We start from the raw sequence: 21,217 nt of genomic DNA, 5'->3' as shown, positions 1-21,217 counted from the left end.
GCAATTAACGCGCGTTTTCAAACGCCACTTTGAAAACGAAGCGCCGACGTGATTGCTCCTAATGATCCCGCCGTCCCTTTGAAGACATCCCCAAGCTCGCCGCACCCCCAAAAACGACGCGCTCGCCGACTTTCATCCCTGACCTTTCCGTCGCCGTCGTTAGTGGCCTCCTGGCGCTCGTGCGGCGCATGATTATGCTGAGGATCCAATGGGACCTCTTGGTGCATACTTGATTTTTATGACACTGCTGCAGGGAAAGAAGAAAAAAAAAAACCACCTTCAGCGGTGCTCACTTCCTCTTCCTGTGAGGCGACATTTGGCTGTGGATGATTCATGAACGAGTGATTTTGCAGGAAGACTCCATGTTTTTATATTTTCCACTGAAATAGAAATTACATTAGGAGACGAGAGTACACACGCAGCGAACACATCAATTTTTGAAATTTTAATGACTCGCTGTAAATTTACCAGACTTGCTGTGTGCTAAATTTCTACATTAGGAATTTGCTCCCCCCCAAAAAACATTTTTTTTTGTTTGTTTGTGTACCACCAAGTTCTGTACCACTAACAATTATTGAATCATCTGTTCAAACTGTAGTAGCGCCATCTTTTTCAAGTGAAGTACATTCAAGTACAGTTCAGTTGTATTTAACTTTTAAGCAGAGTATAATGAAGTTATTAAACACAGGTACAATTTTTTTTAGGTGCAGTGTATTTTAAGTGAGTCATTTAGAGTAGTTTAATTTCCTCTATTGAAGCAAATTGTTCAACGGGAGTTATAATTTTAGTTATTGTCATGTTTGCTTGAACACCATCTTGTCCCTGGATTGCCGGGTAGTACTGTTCTTTATTTTTGGTGTAACACACATACACATAAAGATACAGAAAGACCCTCAACCAATCAAGTAATATGGTCATACTTAGTTTTATTTTCGTATGGATGATTCACAGTTATTACTTATAATACACCAAATTACAGTACAGTACAAGAATTGAGGACGATCCTTCCCGTTTGTTCGAAAGTCCCAACTTAAGCCCACATGACAATTAGAAATGAGGAAGGGGGAAAATAAAGCCCAGTTGGATTGAAAGACTGAGAAACAAACCATCAGATACATTACCTTAAATATTTATTCAAATCCAGCATGTCTCAATGACACCAACATCCCCCCCCCACCAATTTCCATACAATAAATCAACAAATCGATGACAAAGAGGCAAAAGTTTGGCATATGTATATTGCATTGAACAGTACATTACAAACAAATGTACAACCTCATCAAATAGACTTTTATTGATCGTGCGGAGAGGCCAGGTTCCGTTCTACGAGGGGTACTCGTACTCCTCGGCGCTGCGCCGTCCGAAATCCATCCAGCCCATGTAGTCCCTGTCCGCTATCCGGTGGTTGGCGGCGCTCGGGCCGCCGGCGCCTCTGCTGTCGCCCGACGAGTTCCGGCGCACCGAACCTGCTCGGTGTGAGAAATGTCTGCTTTAGCGTTGGCGGAAAATTCTTTTTAGTGACTAATGCACACGCCGTCAATGGCGGTAACGTCATTGTTATGTACACCTTTTCCCTGTGAGTTGAGGAGCTTCGTTTAGACAAAAGTAATCCAGACCCCCAACCTACCTTTGCTCCTTGCTCACCATGCATACCACCACCCTCACTCGCTATCTCCATACCCCAAGTCCGCACGACTTTCGCTCCATCTTCCTTTCAGTTTTCTCGCGCCAAAGGAAAAAAATATATATACATCTTTTTGTGATGTTTTTGAAATACCCGAAAAACTCGGCTCTAACGCATTGACAATCCCGCGTCTCAAACCTAAACGACCGCCGCCGTGATGCAAATCACAACCAAGGCGCGCTTCATACTGCGGCCTGCGAGCAACCGACAAAAAGTTTCCATCGTGCTCTCGTAATCTTTATTTATTTTTATCAGGATTGAAGTCGAGCAACATTTCTGCTTGCGGAGAAGCGCCGCTTTCACCCCGCCCGCTGCCTCCCACGCAACACACACACACACACACACACAAAGAACAACGTTTCAAGTTCCCTGGTGTGCTGAGAAGATTGGCTGCAGAAGGCTTGACAACGACACCTCCCACATCGAAAACATGCAAAGCCAACAGCAAGGAAGAGGACTTCACACACATATATGCAAGCGCGCACACACACAGCCGAAGGAGATGCATATCAATTTGACCTTTGACACGTTAAGCTCTTCGCTGGCAAAATGAAGTTTTCTTCTCAGAGTTGATCACAATGGTGGAGTCATAAAAAAACCCTATATGTATATATAGAATCAATCATGTCATTATCCAAGTCGCTTATCCTCACAAGGGTTGCAGGAAAATTGGAGCCTATCCCAGCTAGCTTCAGAGGAAAGGCGGACTCCACCCTGAAGTGCTCGCCAGTCAGTTATAGGGCAGATATCGATACCATCATCGAGCGGGAATCGATCCCACGCTGCCCGCACCAAAGGCAGGCGTGTGTACCACTACACTATCAGTGACTCTTATAGAGAATACGTGTGGGGGAAATTTTCTGTAAATTTCTTGTAACCATCTGTGGGGGGGGGGGGGGGTTGATGGAAGATGGGGGATTTGGGAATATTCGAAATTGGAAACTTGGGGAAATGAAGACGATGTAATGGATAAGTGTCATATTCAATTATGAATATGTACATTTTCCTTTGTTTCATGAGCAGACGTTCATGCAAAATAGGTCTGTATGTGAGGGAATAACTTTTTTTTCCTCAATTGCTTTTTTTGTTTGATTGAATAGCAACACAAAGAAGAAAAAGTGATGGCTCGTAACTAAAATGAAATCAGAAACTGGCCTATTACACTTACACTATATAACAAACTAGTGTTATTACCGTGTTATAAATCAGTAATTGCACCTTTCATCCCACGGTCTTTTAAGTAAGAGGCCTTCATTTGGTCCTGATGCATGAGGACATATTGTCTCTTACTATCTGGCAGCCTTCTTGACAGCGTGTCAAAGCCCATCAATTTCCCCCGCACCCTTTGCCAAGACATCAGAACAGCATTAAAACCAAATGCCAGCGGCTATTCGAGGGCATCGAGTGTTCCCTTTTTTTTGGGGGGGGGGGTGCGATGCAGCAAAAGAAGAATATTACGTGAATTTTCATCAAGCTGGAGAGTATGAAATATATCAGTGCGTCGCGAAGGGGCCGGAAGACTTTAATAAACGCACTTTGGGACCACAAGAGCTTTCCGGAGCCGCTAATTCATTTTACGAAGCTGCCGTGCACTTCATGGGGTCAGTAATTAGTGAGCCTGAAGTGGTCGTGTAGGGTGGGGATGGGAGGGGCGGGGGGGGGGGGGCTGTCCAGGGAAGAACGCTTGTGTCTAGTAATGAACGACGCATATTGTTGATGCCGCATGTTCCTCCCCCAAGGAGGAGGACACCCACCTTTTCTGGGGGAGAGGAGTCTGGCCAGCACCTCTCCGAGGTTGGCCCGCGAATCGCCATCCTCTTGCGACACGGGGAGCGCTTTGAGTTGGGGGGCCGAGCGGCTGTGTCGGAGATGGGACTCCCCCGAAGCGCGGGTGTCGGCTCGCAGGCGGGCTGCGGGGGCACGCGCGCACACACAAAGGGGGCAGGCGTCACACCACGGGGGTCGGGATTGACGAGGAGGGGGTGGCGTACCTTCTTCGGAGGGGGCGCGGCGGTCCTCGTCCCCGAGACGGGAGGACAGGGCGAGCCCTGAGGAGCTCCAACACAGGACCGCCAGGAGCACACACACACTCAGCCCTGCAGGCATCTGGAACACGCACACAAACGGGGAAGTTCGGAAAACACGACGCATGCATTATGGAATCAAATGCGTTTTATCTATTATGAATATCAATGCTTTACCCACACATGTCCAGACATACACTTTCTGCTAGCAGGGAAAATAACATTTTTCCCCAAAAAATAAAAATATAAAATTGAGAAATATTTGGAAAAAATATTGTACACATATGCTAACCATTTTTTAAAATAAATTTAAAGAAATGAAAAAAAAAAAAAGGTGGTTTCCTACCTTGAGAAAAGAGGTTGTGTTGGTTCAAGGGAGTGTGTGAGCGTTAGGAGAGCGCTTCTCCGCCGAGTGGGAAGGGTGGCCCTTTTATACTCTCTCACCGCTCTGACGACGTGTGTGCGCGGTCACGGGCTGGACTGCGTTTGTGTATGTGTGTGTTGGCGCAAAAGACCCACATGGCCGTATTTGTTCCTCAACTTCAACAATTGCGGGGTGCGCTCCGGCTTTATTGTTTGTGCGCGTCATAAAACAGCAACACGACGGGAGCCGCCTTGTTGACTTGCACCGTGGCGTGTGTATCGTGTGTGTATTGTGTGTGTAGTAGTGACAGAACATGTCATTGTGTTGTAAAATTAAGCATCTGCATCAAAATCACATATTTGTTTTGTTTCTCCCCCAATTAGCTGTTGTGATGCCCGTATTTGTGTGCATGTGTGTAAAAAAAAAAAAATGTCAGGTACACATTCAACTCCTTAAGTGACTAAAGTGCAGAATATGAAATATTAAAAAAAATACAGTATTAATCAATTACAGTGGCATCTTGAGTTACAAAACGGAATCGTTCCGTGACCGCGCTCGTAACTCATATGACTCGTACTGTAGCTCAAATCAAATTTCCCCATTGAAATGAATTGAAATGCCTTGAATCCGTTCAAACTACCCGCAAAATACCAACATTTTGGTGTTATGGTTTTAGTAAACAAAAAGAAAATTCTGTTGTAAAACAGAAATATAAAAATCAATAAACACAGCTGGAACAGCTGGTTAAGCTAGTAAAGCATTGGCCTCACTGTTCTGAGGACCCGGGTTCGATCCCGGGCCTGCCTGTGTGGAGTTTGGATGATCTCCCCGTGCCTGCGTAGTATTTTCCAGGTGGGCACATCCCTAAAACATGCACCATTAATTGGACGCACTAAATTGCCCCTCGGTGTGATTGTGAGGGCGGCTGTTTGTCTCGATGTGCCCTGCGATTGGCCGGCAACCGGTTCAGGGTGTACCCCGCCTCCTGCCCATTGACAGCTGGGATAGGCTCCAGCACTCCCCGCGACCCTTGTGAGGATAAGCGGCAAAGAAATTGGATGGTTTAACAAATACACCTGAAAGGTGGAATCGTGGAGCAAGTGGTTACTGTGTTGGCCTCACAGTTCTCAGGACCGGGGTTCAAATCCCGGCCCCGACAGTATGGAGTTTTTACATTCTCCCCGTGCCTGCGCGGGTTTTCGCCGCGGACTCCGTTTTCCTCCCACATGGATGGATGGATACTTCTGAAATACGTGGGCGTACACATTAGGGTTTTTTTTTTTTTAACGCCGAGTGCTAGCTAGCTGGTGTTAGCCCAGAAAGTACAGTACAGACATATTTTCAAATGTAGGGTGAAAGTCATCCTAATTTTTTATTTTTTTTTTAAAAAGATACCTGTTCAATCCCGAGTAACAAATTATTTGTATTGACATAACAGGCGACTCCGCTCCAGCAGAGGTTCTGGCCTCATTCCCGACATGTCTCCCCCCACGCCCCCCCCCGCAATGTCTCTATCCGGCCACGCAAGATTAACCGGGTCCATCGATCACGCAGCGCGTCTTTGGCCCTCCGGTCGATGGCTATTGATCAAGTGTAGCCACTTAATGTTTTTTATGAACAAAACAAACAACGGAGATTAGCTGGTGGTTTCTCACCGACATCCCCTTGGAAGTCGTTCACGTTTGCTCATCGGATTCCCTCGAAATGCTGCCACGGGGGCGCTACAAGGCATGAGATCACAACACAGTTATTGGACTGATTCAGTGCAAGCTTTAACGGGAAGTTCTGACCGCATTGATGCGTCGTTGCTTTTGTGAGCTTTGAATCCACCGCGATTGGTCGGCGACCAGTTCAGGGCGGCAGTTTTTTGTTTTTTAAGTCAAATTTACTTTTTTGCATAAACATTTCAATAATTTGCAAAAAAGAAATCATTTGATTATTATAAGTCTCTCGTGGCCAACAACGCGTACGTCTCATTTTAGGGTTAATTGGCGCATCTGGTGAGAGTTTCGAGTCGACTTTGAAATCAAACAAGCGGATTCCGGCGAGCCGCGGCGATGAGTCACGCCTGCGTCGCGAGCGAGCGCGTTCGCGTACGAGGTCGTGATCAGCCGCGAGTCGCCCGACGGGAATTTTACAGTCTTTTTCATCAGCGGCAGCCGACGACTGCGCAGGAAGCGCCCGAGAACTTCCATTCACCCCCCCCCGTCCCCCCCCTTCTCACCTTCCACGTTCAGAACACTCACGGCTGCTTGTAAACGGGTTGTAACGTTGCATCCGGTGTGGGAGGCGAGGCCTCGCTTGTCGGGAACGGAATTCATTAAGCGTGTGCCGTGGGAGGTCTGCCCCTTGTTATCGGGTTTATGCACTCGCCGGGCACTTTATTAGGTACGCCTGCACAATCCAGCGGCCGCGCGGTGGCACTGAGACGGGCCGCTCGGCGTGACCTTAAGGGTTCAAAATATTACAAACGGGCCTCGATGGGATGCACGCGGCCACAATATCGATTTGGGTGCACCTCAGAGAAGTTCGCATCACAGTTCTGAGGTTCAGAGTTTGATTCTCGGTTCTCCGGAGCGACGTGTCAAACAGTTGTTTCCCTCTCTCGCTATTTAGCAAAATACTAGCAGGACGCAGCAGGGCTCTCGGAGGTTTCAGGTTAAATGCTCATTAAAAGTCTGTAATTGGCTCGAGAGAGAGAAAGCGCACGCAAACTGCACTCCTAAAGAGAAATGTCCAGAGACCCCCGGCTAAGGCGATTTGCTCCGGCTTTAACGGAGCGCACGCGTAAACACGCTAAATAATGCAAACGTCTATTAAAGTATTTGTCACAGAGACGGCATCTCACAGGAGCGTTTGAGCATAAGGTTTCAGTCCATTGGAAGACGCGTCCGCGCGCCGGGCTCAGCGTGAACGCGTCGCTTCGAACATTGCGTGCCGCACGCCCCATCTGTTAGCGAGCTATATGAAGAATATCTATATGCGGATCAAAAAAGGAGGCACACCGTGTTTGTGGCGCAATTTCACACGGCACAAATCCCCCTCCTCGGCCCTGCGACTCCCCCAAAATATATAAACATCCATCCATTTTCTTTACTGCTTATCCTCACGAGGGTCACATCCTCCCACTCAGTGTGTTCGGTTGCATATTTTTGAAATGAAGAGCGCACTCAGTTTAAGCGACGTGGCTACATAGTAGCCATGTTAGTAGGGGCAACTTTCCCATCCATCCGTCCATCCATCCATTTTCTTAGCCGCTTATCCTGATGAGGGTCGCTTGGAGTACTGGAGCCTATCCCAGCTGTCAATGGGCAGGAGGCGGGGTACACCCTGAACAGGTTGCCAGCCAATCGGAGGCCACATTAAGACAAACAGCCGCACTCTCAGTCACGCCTTGGGGCAATTTAGCGTGTCCAATAAATGTTGCATGTTTTTTGGGATGTGGGAGGAAACCAGAGTGCCCGGAGAAAATCCACGCAGGGACGGGGAGAACATGCAAACTCCACACAGGCAGGGATCGAACCCGGGCGCTCAGAACTCTGAGGCCGACACTTTACCAACTGAACCACCGCGCTGCCCGTGTGAAATAGAAATAGTACCTGGACTTCCTAGTTTTCCGAGATAAGACCTGCCGCTTGGCTCGTTCTGTCATGAAAAACGGTCAAACTGTTAATTCCAACTCCAAGTTGAAGGTTCAAGTTCAATATTTAGCAAAACACATGAACTTTGGCCTATGAACGTCCACTATCTTAATCAGGGGTGTCAAACACATTTTTCTCGTGGGCCACATTGTTGTTCCGGTTTCCCTCAGAGGACCGTTATGACCGTGGAACAAAAATATTTAATCCTCTCATATTCACATCATCAAATTATGAACTAGCTTTGGGATAAAAAAACAAGGTTAATGTGTTTTTCAACTACTCACAAAAATGCTTGTATTATCTCAACTTTATCATTGATGACATATGACAATTTGAAATTTCGGGACAGAGTTTTACAAGAATCCAGAAAGTTGACACTACATTTGGCTTCGTGGGGCACATAAAATCATGTGGCGGGCCAGATCTGCCCCCCGGGCCTTGAGTTGGACACCTGTACAAAATGCTATAGACGGGCCAACAGAACTAGCATCAATGTTGTTCATCCCTTTAGCGTGGAGGAACACGCACAGACCCTGACCCGAACTCCATTGAACACTTCTGAGATTAACGGCAACTTTTGTCTCTACTGTAGTTGCGGAGTGAGAATGAAGAATTCAATCTTAACAAGAGGAGTGGACGCCTCCTCGAGCGATGAACTTCAACCCGACACGCCCGCACGCAACAGTGCCCGTCGACACTCGGAACGACGGCGAGGTGCGGGCATCGTTACGGCGACGTGAGCTCTCGAGTCCGACGAGCACACCCCTCAAGTGTCTCGGGAAGGACACGGGCCCAACACGCACTCGCGCAAAACTCATCAAGTCATTTCCACGTGTGTGACAAAAAGTGGCGCATGTCTGAGAATAGCACAAGCGGATGATGGAGTGTTCTCATCTTCCCCGAGACGGCGAGCACGAGCATCGCCGCACTCGAGCGGAGAAGCGGGAGACGTTGCGAGGGTGGCTAGCGCCGCGCTCATTTATTAGTCACGCTCTCCTTTAAGATTCCGTCATGAAGCTCGAGTGGTTATGGATGAATTACTATTATTATTTTTTTTGTATAGGAATGTGTAGGTCAATGAAGCTGCAGCAGAGGTTTTATTTAGTTTCGGAAACAACGCGAAAACTTTGTGGAGGGACAATTCACGGAAACGTTTACACAAATCGGAAAGAACGGTCCGAGCGGGAAGATATTTCGGGTCGCGGCAGCAAAGTGGAGATTGTGGAGTATCCACATTAAGCTACACTGCAAAGCCATTTTCAATGTTAAGAACCGGCCAGAAAAGGTTCTCGGTGAAAGAGTTTTTGGCATGTGCGCCCCGAGGCCTTGAGGTACTCGGAATACCTGCACGGTCCTTCGAGAGTGAAGCGTGTATCTGGTCGAGGGGGACGTCGCATGGCTGCGCCGAGCCATCGCTTTAGTAATTAAGCCCAAAACTAGTCGAAATCGGAGCTCCAACCGTGGGTCAATACTATCGACTAGCCTTAATTAAGTCATCGCCTCGGCGGCTTTCGCCGGCCCGTGAGGGGAAATCCCGCTGTCTGATTGCACTTTGATCGGGTCGAGAGAGAGAGAGAGAGAGAGAGAGATTCCCGGGTCGGTGACACATTCAGGAGCACCCTCAGAGAAAATCAAGCAACTAGTCATTCGCATAATTCATATCTTTGTGTCTCTCGTCTGTTCAGAATTTAAAGCACATTCAATGTGAGTCTGCCATCATTTCAAGCGCCTCTGATGGACGCCAAATCAAGTTCAGCTGTTCCAGTAAACGTGTCCTGATTTTTTCCAGGTCTGAACATCCATCCATTTTCTTTTATCCTCACAAGGGTCGCGGGGAGTGCTGGAGCCGATCCCGGCTGTCAACGGGCAGGAGGCGGGGTGCACCCACCTTTTGGCACTGGCATTTGCCAGTTTGCTGTGCCCTGAGTTAGTGAGTTGCGTTCACTGACTGTAGGAATCTCCACCACTGAAAGTAGTGTAGTGTTGAGCTATCCTTGTCAGCGTGTTTAGTCCTGTCTTAGTTTATGTTCCATAGTCAAGTCCTAGTTCATAGTCATCAGACCTCGCTTCACGTTTTCTGATCCCGCCTTTGCTTAGCGTTTCTGTACCTCTTCCTTCTCGGACTGCTTACACCAGTGCATGTCCTCAGCTTCGAATAAAAAAAAAAAACGACATCGTGTCCTCGTCTCGGAGTGCTGCACTTTGGGTCCAGCCCAGCACCGGAGGTTTGAGACACCATTATATATAAAGGTATACAGTTACTAATATATTTCTCGATATGTACGCTAGCTATTCAAAGCTTTTTACCATCACTTGTTTTTCTCCTGCCTTTCCCCGCTTTTATATTGCCCCAATATAATATTTCCGTTGCGGTGCAGCCACATTATTGTCTAAGAGGATTAAATACATATAAAGAAAATATAGCGCTCAAGGGAGCAGAGCGGTGTCTGGGTGAACAAAGCTTATTGATCAGGCTTTATTTTGCTCTAGTGTAAAAAACGCATCCTGTAGTTTACTTACAATCGCTGCGACAGCATTTATCTGGCGTTCTTGCCGTTTGGACGCGGTCTCGCAGCTCGCCGGGGCCCGGTGACCATTCCAGGTGACGAACGGCGCGATATGGGCGCCGGATAATCAATGCTTGTTGGACAACTAGTTAGCGAAGACGTACAAGGGAGTCCTGGCCGCGGGCGGCGTCTCATCAAACAACCCGATCGCAACTCGTCTCCTGTCCTTCCATTGACGAACGCGCGTCACGAGGCACATCTGAACCAGCCAATCACAAATCGCAGGTAGACAAAAAAAATCAAAAGAATTAGAGAAGGCGATTCCTGCGGGAAGTTGACGCTGGACTTGAATTTTTTTGTGCAACTAAGAGTAGGATGTGAATCTTTAAGAACGGTGCAGATTTTGGAATTTGGGTGAGTTGAAAAGTTCCCAGGCGGCACGGTGGAGCAGCGGGTAAAGCGTTGGCCTCACAGTTCTGAGGTCCCGGGTTCAACCCCGGACCCACCTGCGTGACTTTTCTCCGGACACTCCGATTTCCTCCCACATCCCAAAAGCATGCAGCATTAATTGGACACTCTAAATTGCCCTTAGGTGTGATTTGTGAGTGTGATTGGTTGTTTGTCTCTATGTGCCCTGCGATTGGGTGTACCCCGCCTCCTGCCCGTTGACAGCTGGGATAGGCTCCAGCACTCCCCTGTGACCCTCGTGAGGATAGGAGGTAAAGAAAATGGATGGATGGATGCAAAGTTCCCGAAATGAGTTGAAGTTGGTTAAATGGTTAATCAGTCAAGAAATGCATTATTATCCTTGTCAATGCAGGGGAGAAAAAAAAAATCCTTTGTGTACCTAATATTGTGGCCAGCGATGAGCGCGAGTGCGACTGGGAGTGAGCGGCTCGGCTCGTGTGTGCGCGTGAATATCTTTTACATCCAATTAGGCTGATGAGGCTTCATTAGATGGCTGCGCCTCCCAATTAAAAGGCTTTTTGATGAACGTGGGACAAGCCAGAAGGAGGACTCGCGCAAAGGCGTACCGTCAAGACAGCTGCACCAAAGCGAGCACGTCCAAAAGTAGAAAGAAGTGCGGTATTGTTCGTCACCGATCTCCTTGGGATGTGTGTGTAGTTTTTGGATTCACACACACACAAACAGAAAGAGGCCGGGATGGCGATTGTCGCACTCCGCCGCAGCTTCTCCACTGTGTGGTCTCAACGCTGAATTATAAATGAAACTGCTGCGAATGTGCCGTGCGTGCGCTCCTCACCCAGCACAATCCAAGCGCTGACTTTCTTGGGTCATTTTCTCTCTGCAAAGGTTGACACAGCTTCTTCTTCTTCTTCTTCTTTTTTTTTCCACAATGGGCCTTGAAATGACAGCCGAATCGACACACGGCGATCCAATTCCAAGAAGTGATTGAGGAAAGGCAAGAATACATCCATCCATTTTCTCAATCGGATTGTGAGGCAGACGAGCAAACTGAATATGATATTAAACAGCGTGGGCCTCTTTTGATTTGTTTGTTTTTTTTTTTTTTTGTTTTTTTTTTTGCAGGAACTTTTCTTTTCCTTTCCAAGAGAGCTGACCCCGAAGTATGCGGAGGAAAGATCGTAAATATGCTTATGAAAGTCGCCAAGTTGCAATCTTGGACTCGCTTTAAGCGTCCGTCACTCCTGATTGACGATTACGAAAGAAAAGATACGCACTTGACAATCCGGTACAGCAGCACCAGGCCACCGACAAGATTTAGCAACTCTACACGAAGATGCTTTGAAACAGCGGCGTGAAAACTTATTTTGAAAAATTCTCTGATTACCTCACTCCGAAATATTTGCGAGCAATAAGTTTCACGAGAAGGCGCAAGATAACTGTGAGTCATGTGAGCGCTTTGTGACAGAACTCAAGCCGTTGCTTAAAGACTGTAACTACACAAACAGGTCAGAGGCCGCATACTTTTCGCTAACCAGGGGCCGGCGCTCACGCTACAAAAATAAGCGATCGGCATAGCCCGCTCCCACGAGTTAGCAAAAGTGCGGCTAAAGGCTATGGCTAGCGACAGGTTCACTATTAGCCACCGTAAACCTGGAAAGCAAAGTTTCACTGCGGGTGCGAGCAGGCATACTGACACCCCAAAGACCTCCGTAAAGAGATGAAACAAGTGTGGAGGATACCACAGAGAATTAGCTGATAGGACAGCAAAAGGTAAACAATGCCTGAAGCGTCAGACCCCTTTTTTTCTCCGTTCTTATAACAACATGAGCCACACGATGAAAAGGCCCCAAGACGCTTATAAACAAGCCAATATTCCCAAAAAAGATCACAAAAACGCGCAAGTTGTATTGTAATTTTCCCCTCCAGTGGGCGTGGTAAACAAAAGTCATGTGACTCACAACGTCACGTGAAAAGTATCTATATCTTTTGAAATGTTAGCACATCCGCTCCACGTTTCGAATCTCAACGCGGACGCTTGTGTTTGTGGCGTTTACATGAATTAAACTCTTGGGTCCGTTTGTATTGTGAATGTTTGTTCCGTCGATGAGCCCTGCGGCTGATGGGCGACCAATCGCGGGCACAAAGAATCGCGTGCGCACGGCGCTGGTCCGACGGCGGGGCCGCGACGGTGATGCAACACCACTGCCGGTCTGTTTCGCCTCATTTGAATTAAAAGCGCTTCACACCTACGTGGCCGCATGAATTAGCGCCAGTCATCTGCTGGTCTCCTTTCGTCAACACTTGTTGAACGCTCGGCAGCAGCAGGCCGTTTAATGACTTTTGAACGAGTCTCGAATTCATTAGCATATCGAGGCAGACGTCTATCACGTGGGCGCCGATTTGTTTTTTGGGGGAGGAAAATCTCCATCTAGGGTGCGATTGGCTGAAGCGCGACGACAGCTTGCCAAATCCCACCCGCCTCCGTTGATGGGCGCGTTCCAGCGCGCGACGCCAGACGTGAATAGATAAATACAGTGATCAGCAGAAACGAGAAGGTTTTCGATCGCTCGCTCTCGTGGAAGGGGGGGGGGGGGGTTGACGGATAGCCGGGCGGACAGGCGGACGGACAGGAAGACGGATAGATGGGTTGCGCCGCGTGGGGAAAATGGTGGTCGCATCAGACACTTGAACGCCTGACAGCGGCCTTTTATTGTGGGCCGCCAAATGCATAGTCAGGATCTTTCTTGGCAAACTTACAGATTTAAATCAATTTCGGAACAACATTTGACACAAATGAGAATTTTGGGTACATGGAGGCACTTTTAAGTCTTTGAATTCAGTTTTTGAAGAAGAAATTTATTAGTTTTCCTGAAGAAGTAGTTTTGGACATCTAGGGAATCCACCCGACGCCGGCAATGTGTTTTGTATGTACGCGAAGAAGACGGTGACGACTATCACGTTCTCAGAGACTGATCCAAGATGGACCGGACTCCACCATTTTCATCCTGGGTCGTCCCCCTCGCCAATTACGACTTTGGATTCATAAAGTATTGGCAAACGAAAGAATGTGCCAATTAGTTTTTGGTGCAATCCCGGTCTCGAATGAGCGATCGAACGTCCCTCGCCTTCGGAGAAGCAAATAGCTCGCTCGGAAAAGTAAACGAGCCTAATTAGGGGTGACAACAAAAGTTAGACACGCTGCCGTGACAAAGATGCGCACACACACAAATATTCAGTATGCAGGGTCTGTCCGTGTGTGAGTGTGTCTGAATTCTGATGAAAATGTTTGATTTGTGTCTGGCTAAGCAGATGGAGCTCGTGTCTCCCGAGCACCTGTTCCCATATTAAAAGTCTTTAAGGACGTCTGGTCTATCTCGCTCTCAAAATTCTAAATCAACCCCCCCCCCACCCTAAAAAATGCGGAATGCCGAAGTCTGATTAGTTTTTGTCCTCGGTGACATCACCTGCGCAACGGTTTCGATCTTCTAAATAAGACAGAGGCTCGGGCTCGGGGATTCAAAGGAATGACGCACTTTGTCCGCCATTCGATGAGCAAATGATGATTATTGTCGGTATTATTATTATTCCCCCCCCCCCAGTCATGCTTTTGGTACTCCAACCTGGTAAGTGGTACGAGAAGGAGAATCGAAACACAGGAGATGACGTCAAGGCGGCGACCAAAAATAGGCAAGAATGCTCGGAGACGACACGATTATGTACACATGCGCAATCCAACGGGATGCAAGTCCTCGCATTTAGAAAGATTATTATTTATGATTATTCCTTTCCTAACTTCCAGGATTTTACTTTAGATTTAAAATATTTACTATTGCGTGTTATGTACAGTAAAGCAAGAATGTTGCAAGCGTGATTATAAACTCACAACGAGCATTGATGTATTTTTACTATAAAGTGCAGCATTAGAGTAGCAACGAGTTTTGGATTTGTATGAATTATCATCTTGCTGACAGCATGTGCAATTTATGTGAAAGAGTACCCAGAGAGGAACTGTGGTATCGGATGCGCAAGTCCGGTGTGGCGGAGAAATATGTTGGAATAGTACAGGACGTGTACGAGGGCGGCAGAACAGCAGTGAGATGTGACGTAGTTGTGACAGAAGAATTTAAGGTGGAGGTGGGACTGCATCAGGGATCCGCGCTGAGCCCCTTCCTGTTTGCGGTAGTAATGACTGGGATCCCCTTGGACCATGATGTTTGCAGATGATATTGTGATAGGGGGCAGGTGGAGGAACAATTAGAAAGATGGAGGCACGCAGTGGAAAGGAGAGGAATGAAGATTAGACAAAGTAAAACAGAATATATGTGCGTGAATGAGAGGGGCGGTGGGTGAAGAGTGAAGGTCCAGGAAGGGTGGATGACTTCAAATACTTGGGGTCAACAATACAGAGCGACGGTGAGTGTGGTAAGGAAGTGAAGAAACGGGTCCAAGTGGCGTGGAACAGTTGGCGGAAGGTGTCTGGTGTTCTATGTGACAGAAGAGTCTCCGCTAGGATGAAGGGAAAAGTTTATAAAACAGTGGCGAGGCCGGCCTGGATGTGCAGGAAGCAGAACTGGAGGTGGCAGAAATGAAGATGTTGAGGTTCTCGATCGGAGTGAGCAGGTTAGATAGGATTAGAAAGTGGAAGAAGAAGGCCCGATGATCAGGATGCGAGAGTACCACAGTCACGTTGTGCGCAGAGGTGATGAATACACGTTCAGTTGTGTGGTTCTGAGGGACTTCACAAGGCCCGTTTGAAGCTGCGAGTCATCATTCCGCCGCACTTGCAATGATGACAACTTGCTGCAGAAAAAAAAACCACACACACATTGTCGAGTACTTTACTCACATCTGAACTCAACATCAAGCCTGTCGCCTGTCTCTGAAAAGTCTTCAAGTGAAATTATTCCCCGCGATGGCAGAGGTCTCGCTGCCAGTCTCCATTTATGGCGGCCTCGGGACGTCTCTCTGGTCTTCATTACGCATTTTATTCCCGACGGAGGCGCAGATGAAGACGCGGGGAAGAAAGGGAGAGGAAATGAAGGCAGACGACAAAGACACGGCAAGAACGGGAGCAGATGTGATTACTTCTGCGCAGCGCACAGGCCTGATGGTGTTTTCGGAGCGCTGATATTGGAATCAACAGCGAACGTACGTTAAAGTGTCAAGCGCCTTCCGTTGTGATCTCCCTCGAGAACATCAGTCACCGCGAGGATCGGATGACGGTGGACCACTGCGGGGCTTTTGTGTCGGGAACGCCTCAATGTTTGATGGCGCCTCGCACCGCAACATGGCGGAGGCTATCGCGGGTTCAATTCCTGGACATTTTCAACATTTTTATTTGTGTTGCCACCCGACAACCATATACAGTGATGTTCCCACTCCCAAAAGCTTTAAACACATTTAAACATCCATCCACCAATTTTCTTAGTCGCTTATCCTCATAAGGATTGCAGGGAGTGTCGGAGCCTATCCCAGCTGTCAACGAGCAGGAGGCGGGGTACACCCTGAACTGGTCGAAATCCAATCGCAGGGCACATGGAGACAATCAGTCGCACTCACAATCACACCGAGGGTCAATTTAGAGCGTCCAATTAATGTTCCATGTTTTTGGGATGTGGGAGGAAACCGGAAGTGCCCGGAGAAAACCCACGCAGGCACGGGGAGAACACGCAAACTCCACACAGGTAGGGCCGGGATTGAATCCTGAACCTCAGAACTGTGAGGCCAACACTTTATAGCTGACCCACCATGCTGCCACACTTCAACATAAAACACTAAAATGTTGCAAAAGATTTTTAAAGTAACATTTCGACTTGTGAATTTTTTGATTCCAACTGTCACGCTGACTATTTTTTGTTGTTGTACTTTTTGGTCTCTTTTTTTTTTTTTTTTTTAGGAATCTCTATTAGCTTAATGCTAACAAACAACACAAAGCTAACAAAACTAGCATCCAGGTCACAGTGTTATAACACTTTAAGCAACACAACGATGCAGCAACAAAAAACAGAGACATAATACTCACGGGCATATATTCTTTATCCTCTGCAAAAAAAAAAATTTAAACTATTACTGCAAATTATTGAGCAGTTGTGAACCCTGCTTTCTTGTATATGATTATGGATATCATACAACCAGTTGAGAGTGTACCCTGCCTTCTGCCCGTTGACAGCTGGGATGGGAATTTTTTTTAAGTTAAGTTTAACTCCAGTCTCCTCCTGGTTAGGTAAAATGCATACTCTATCGGGTTTAAATCTGGGGATTGGTTTGACCGTTTAAAAGAAAAATTCCGATTCGTGCCCTTGAGGAGCTCCCTTGAGATTCGAGCCATATTTTTATTTTCTTTGATTTGCAAGGGGGGAAAAAAGATACTATGATAGCTAAGTAATTGGACTAATTTCAAAACAGAGGTTCTGACACTTCTGTTGGCTGTTTCCTCTCAAACTGAGCATGAAAAAATGACATACTAACCCATTCATATTGAGCCTGGAGAAAAATAATGAACGCACTGGCCTCACTGTCCCAATACTTTTTAAAGGGAAATGCGCGGTAAGCGTCTTGATAAGTTGGACTAAAGGATGTGACTCAATGAAGCCTTCGAGAGGAGCGACCGACGTATCTTTGGGGTCTCGTTGAGTGACGCCTGAAAAATAAGAGCAGCGCGTACTCGGCTGTCGTCACACGTTTGTTCAGACGCAAAATTGTATCGCGGGTGGGCGGTAAAAGCTGCTCGGAACACGGGCAGGATGTCAAGGGGGGCAAGAGATGCAATCTTTTGTTTGTTTGTGCGCTGACCTTTTTCCACACCGCAGCCATCGGGGAAATATGTTAAGAAGAGTCCGACACCCTCTGGCCGTTTCCATTGGAGACGAGCGGACGAGAGAAAATTATCATATCGACGTTGCGGCGACTTCGGCACGGCAACTAACGCGGAATGACAAATTGCCTGTATAAATTATGACCAAAATATAGATAAAAAGTCTACAAATAAAACAAAAAAAATCTCTGGGGATGAAACAAATAGCAGCAAATGTAAATCTATTCCATTTGTTTTAAAAGCGCTTGTCCTCATTAGGATCACCAGGAAGCTGCAGACCGTCCCGGTTGATTTTGGGCTGGAGGCGGGGCACACGTCACCGGCCAATCGCAGGGCGCATGTGGACAAACAAAAATAAATGGGGGCAAAATAAGTCGATATCAAACTCGAAAACCTTTGGATTAATTTCATCCTGTTTATGTTGTTTTGGTTTCTGAAAATTGGAATTTTAATGAGATTTAAAAAGATTGATTGAAAAACTAGTGGAACAAACTATTTGCGTGGATGGGGGCCGAAACTTGGTGCAAATCGTGAAAAACCAAAGTAATCGGCTAACTTTAAAAAGGCTTATATTTGACTGTCAATGCCACAAGATGGCAACAGAGGACTACTTACAACGAAGTTCCTCAACTCACTCCAGATAGATGCCACCAGAAGGGGCAAAAAGAGAATAATCAGCAGATTTTTTTTTTTTTTGTACGTGTCCACCATATTGGACGCAACATGATTTAAAAAAAAAATTGCTTTCAAGGATCACGCTAGCTCATGATTTCTGCTATTTAATCGCCGAACGCTTTTTCCCATTCCGTACTTCCTGTTTGCGTCTTTGCCACCCACGAACGCACAAAACATCCGTTTCGTGAATTTTGTGAAGGTCGCCTTCCACCGCTCGGAAAGCGGGACGGCCAATTTCCGAGAGCAGAGGTCAACGAGCACCTCCGTGGCGCCCATGCTTCCCACCATGCATCTGTCGCTTTGAATCAATCTCCCGGCGGGTTACGCCGGTTCGCGAGCGGAGCTACAGTGCGTGTACGCGCGGCGGACAGACTGATGCGTCGTGACGAGGTGGGGCTGCCGGTCAGCCCAGACGACGGTGGGGGTCAACGGGCCGCCGTGAAGATACGAGAGACGTTATTGGTGAAGTCATCTCCCTCCCGCACAGCGCGGTTGCCATGACGTCCCATGAATAGAGGAGCCATCTGAGAATCGAACTCATCTGCGGAGGGGATAATGTGACGGCATCGTGACAGGCGTTCAGCCCTCCGCCACACTTACTCTTTATCCAAACTCTCGCCCCAATGAGAAGCACCCGTCTCTGTATAGAAAACCAAGACCAAGCAAGTCTACAAGACACATGGTTAGCCTTAATGTCAGAATTTTGACAAGTCCTATTTCTCCACTCGCATTTGTTTACATCTACATCTGGATTTTGGCCCGTTTTATTGCCACTTCTTTCTTCGGAACTCTTTTGCGATGAAGGGCTTCATAAACTAGAATTGGGGGTGAGGGCATCTTTTATTTTAATTGCGCAAGTGTAGCTAACTTTGGGATGAGAATCAGCACCTCCAAATCCGAGCCTATTGTCCTCAGTCGGAAAAGGGTGGCTTGCCCTCTCCAGTCGGTATCTTGGGGTCTTGTTCACGAGTGAGGGAAGAATGGAGCGAGGGATCAACAGACGGATCGGTGCAGCGTCTGCAGTGAGGTGGACTTTGTATCGGTCCGTTGTGGTAAAGAGGGACCTAAGTCGAAATGCGACGCTCTCAATTTACCAGTTGATCTACATTCCTACCCTCACTTATGGGCACGAGCTGTGGGTCGTGACCGAAAGAACAAGATCCCGGATACAAGCGGCCGAAATGAGTTTTCTCCGCAGGGTGTCCGGGCTCTCACTTAGAGATAGGGTGAGAAGCTCGGTCATCTGGGAGGGGCTCAGTGTCAAGGTCGCTACTCCTCCGCATTGAGAGGAGCCAGATGAGGTGGCAGGGGCATCTGATTCGGATGCCCCCCGAGACACCTCCCTGGTGAGGTGTTCTGGGCATGTCCCACTGGTCCTGGAAAGAGACCCCAAGGACGACCCAGGACACGCTGGAGAGACTGTCTCTCGGCTGGCTTGGGAACATCTCGGGATCCCTCCGGAAGAACTGGAAGAAGTGGCTGGGGAAAGGGAAGTCTGGGCATCCCTGCTGAAGCTACTTCCCCCACGAACCGACCCGGAGAAGCGGTAGATAATAGATGGATGGATGGATGGATGGATAGCTAACTTTGTGGTGGCCAGTGACTTTACCGAAATCAAATAAGCGTTGAGGAAAGAAAACCATTCACTGTGTACTCGTACTGATGTCGTAGATGGTAACTTTGACGGTAATTTCTGTCAATGTCTACTTGAAAAGTCTTTGAAGAGTTTCAAATTGAAGACAGACGCAATTAATGTTCCTCTCCATTCCCTCCAGCTGCCTCACGTCAGACTCTCCACCAGAAACAGGGAACACCTCACGTTCTCCCAACTAGGACGCCAATTTGCTAAATCACACCCACAATTAAAAGAAAATAAATCCCGACAAGGGAATTCGAGGATAAAAAAAAAAAAAAAGGCATCTTCACATTGTGGCCTGCGAGATGAGAACTTCCTGCCGTGGTCTGAGAAAAACAATTAAAAGGAGGAGGAGGCTTACAAAAATGCAATCCCGCTCCCCGCAGCACCTTTCGCAGCCAGAGTGCTCCTGCTAATTAATTCTTCTGAGACATGCACACAACCGGTTGATGTACACACACACTAACCATCTGCATGGCACCTCTGCTGGACCACACATGTTGAGATCTTGATCTCAGGACACTGAGTTCGATCCGATCGATGTGGTAATGCTGACATCCAGCTGTGGTGGTGCGGAACTGCAGTATATCATCACCATTTATTTATTTTTGGAGGGAGTACACTGTATACACAGTATTGCAATAACAGCGGCAGCGATGTAAAAAACAAGCGCTACTCAACATAATTACGCACAATTTGAACTTAAGTAGTAACACAGATACTACACTCAGACTGGTAAAAGTACAGATTTAACCCTTTCCGTGCAGTGGTTGCAAATATGCAACAGGTTTAATATCATCGAAAATTTTAAGTCCCGAGTATAATTTTCTAAAAAGTATCAGATTTTTCTTTCTGCTAATTTTTTGGGGGTCCAGAGAGGGATAACTACTACCTCTGAAATCCAAAAGTAGATTCCACTACCCATTTTGATCACTTAGGATGGGGGGAAAAAACTGCGATTGACCAGAAAACAATACTTGACTATATAAGTCGGTAGTATAGACAAAACAAAACAAAAACAACAGACATGGATAAATGTTTATGTAATTAAAGAGTCATAAACCTAAGTCACTAATTACAGTATAACACTTCTCCGCATGTAGCATTGAGAACATGCAGGCAAGGTAATTTATTGAACCTGTGATAGAATTTAAAAGTTTAATCAAACTTTTACGATGTTTTAATCTTGACATTAGAATCACTAAACCCTGATCTAAGAAAATTTACCCCCACGCCCATTTGTCGGGACTTCGTTTTGGAGGAGAGCAACACGCTCTTTGCAATTTTAATTTTGCTTGTACTTAAAATAAATACACGTCAATGGAAAAATCAACTTATGTAGCGTGAAATATTAAAGTTTCAAAGGCAATAATGACTCAATAATTTACAGAATATCAATCGGTGCCACCGGTCCAGGGTGTGGAATAACAGCAATCACGCAGG

The 21,217-nt window shown here is 47.0% G+C and overlaps 1 protein-coding gene across 2 annotated transcripts; it reads right to left on the bottom strand.

Moving 5' to 3' along the window:
• Positions 1-919: 919 nt before the first annotated feature.
• LOC133503831 (cholecystokinin-like) lies at positions 920-4,214 on the bottom strand. 2 transcript variants are annotated; one of them, XM_061825798.1, is made up of 4 exons: positions 4,055-4,214; positions 3,676-3,790; positions 3,439-3,594; positions 920-1,466 (listed from the first exon to the last, which is right to left on the bottom strand). In XM_061825798.1, exons 2-4 carry the CDS (start codon positions 3,788-3,790, stop codon positions 1,324-1,326), a joined length of 414 nt encoding a protein of 137 aa, XP_061681782.1. In that variant the 5' UTR covers positions 4,055-4,214; the 3' UTR covers positions 920-1,323. The 2 variants fall into 2 exon arrangements, with proteins under 2 accessions (XP_061681782.1, XP_061681774.1); XM_061825790.1 differs by lacking the exon at positions 4,055-4,214 and adding an exon at positions 3,886-3,968.
• Between the last annotated feature and the right edge of the window lie 17,003 nt (positions 4,215-21,217).

This window comes from Syngnathoides biaculeatus, chromosome 1 (genome assembly GCF_019802595.1).
Source record: "Syngnathoides biaculeatus isolate LvHL_M chromosome 1, ASM1980259v1, whole genome shotgun sequence".
NCBI lineage: Eukaryota > Metazoa > Chordata > Actinopteri > Syngnathiformes > Syngnathidae > Syngnathoides > Syngnathoides biaculeatus.
This window is presented reverse-complemented; position numbering and strand designations above follow the sequence as displayed.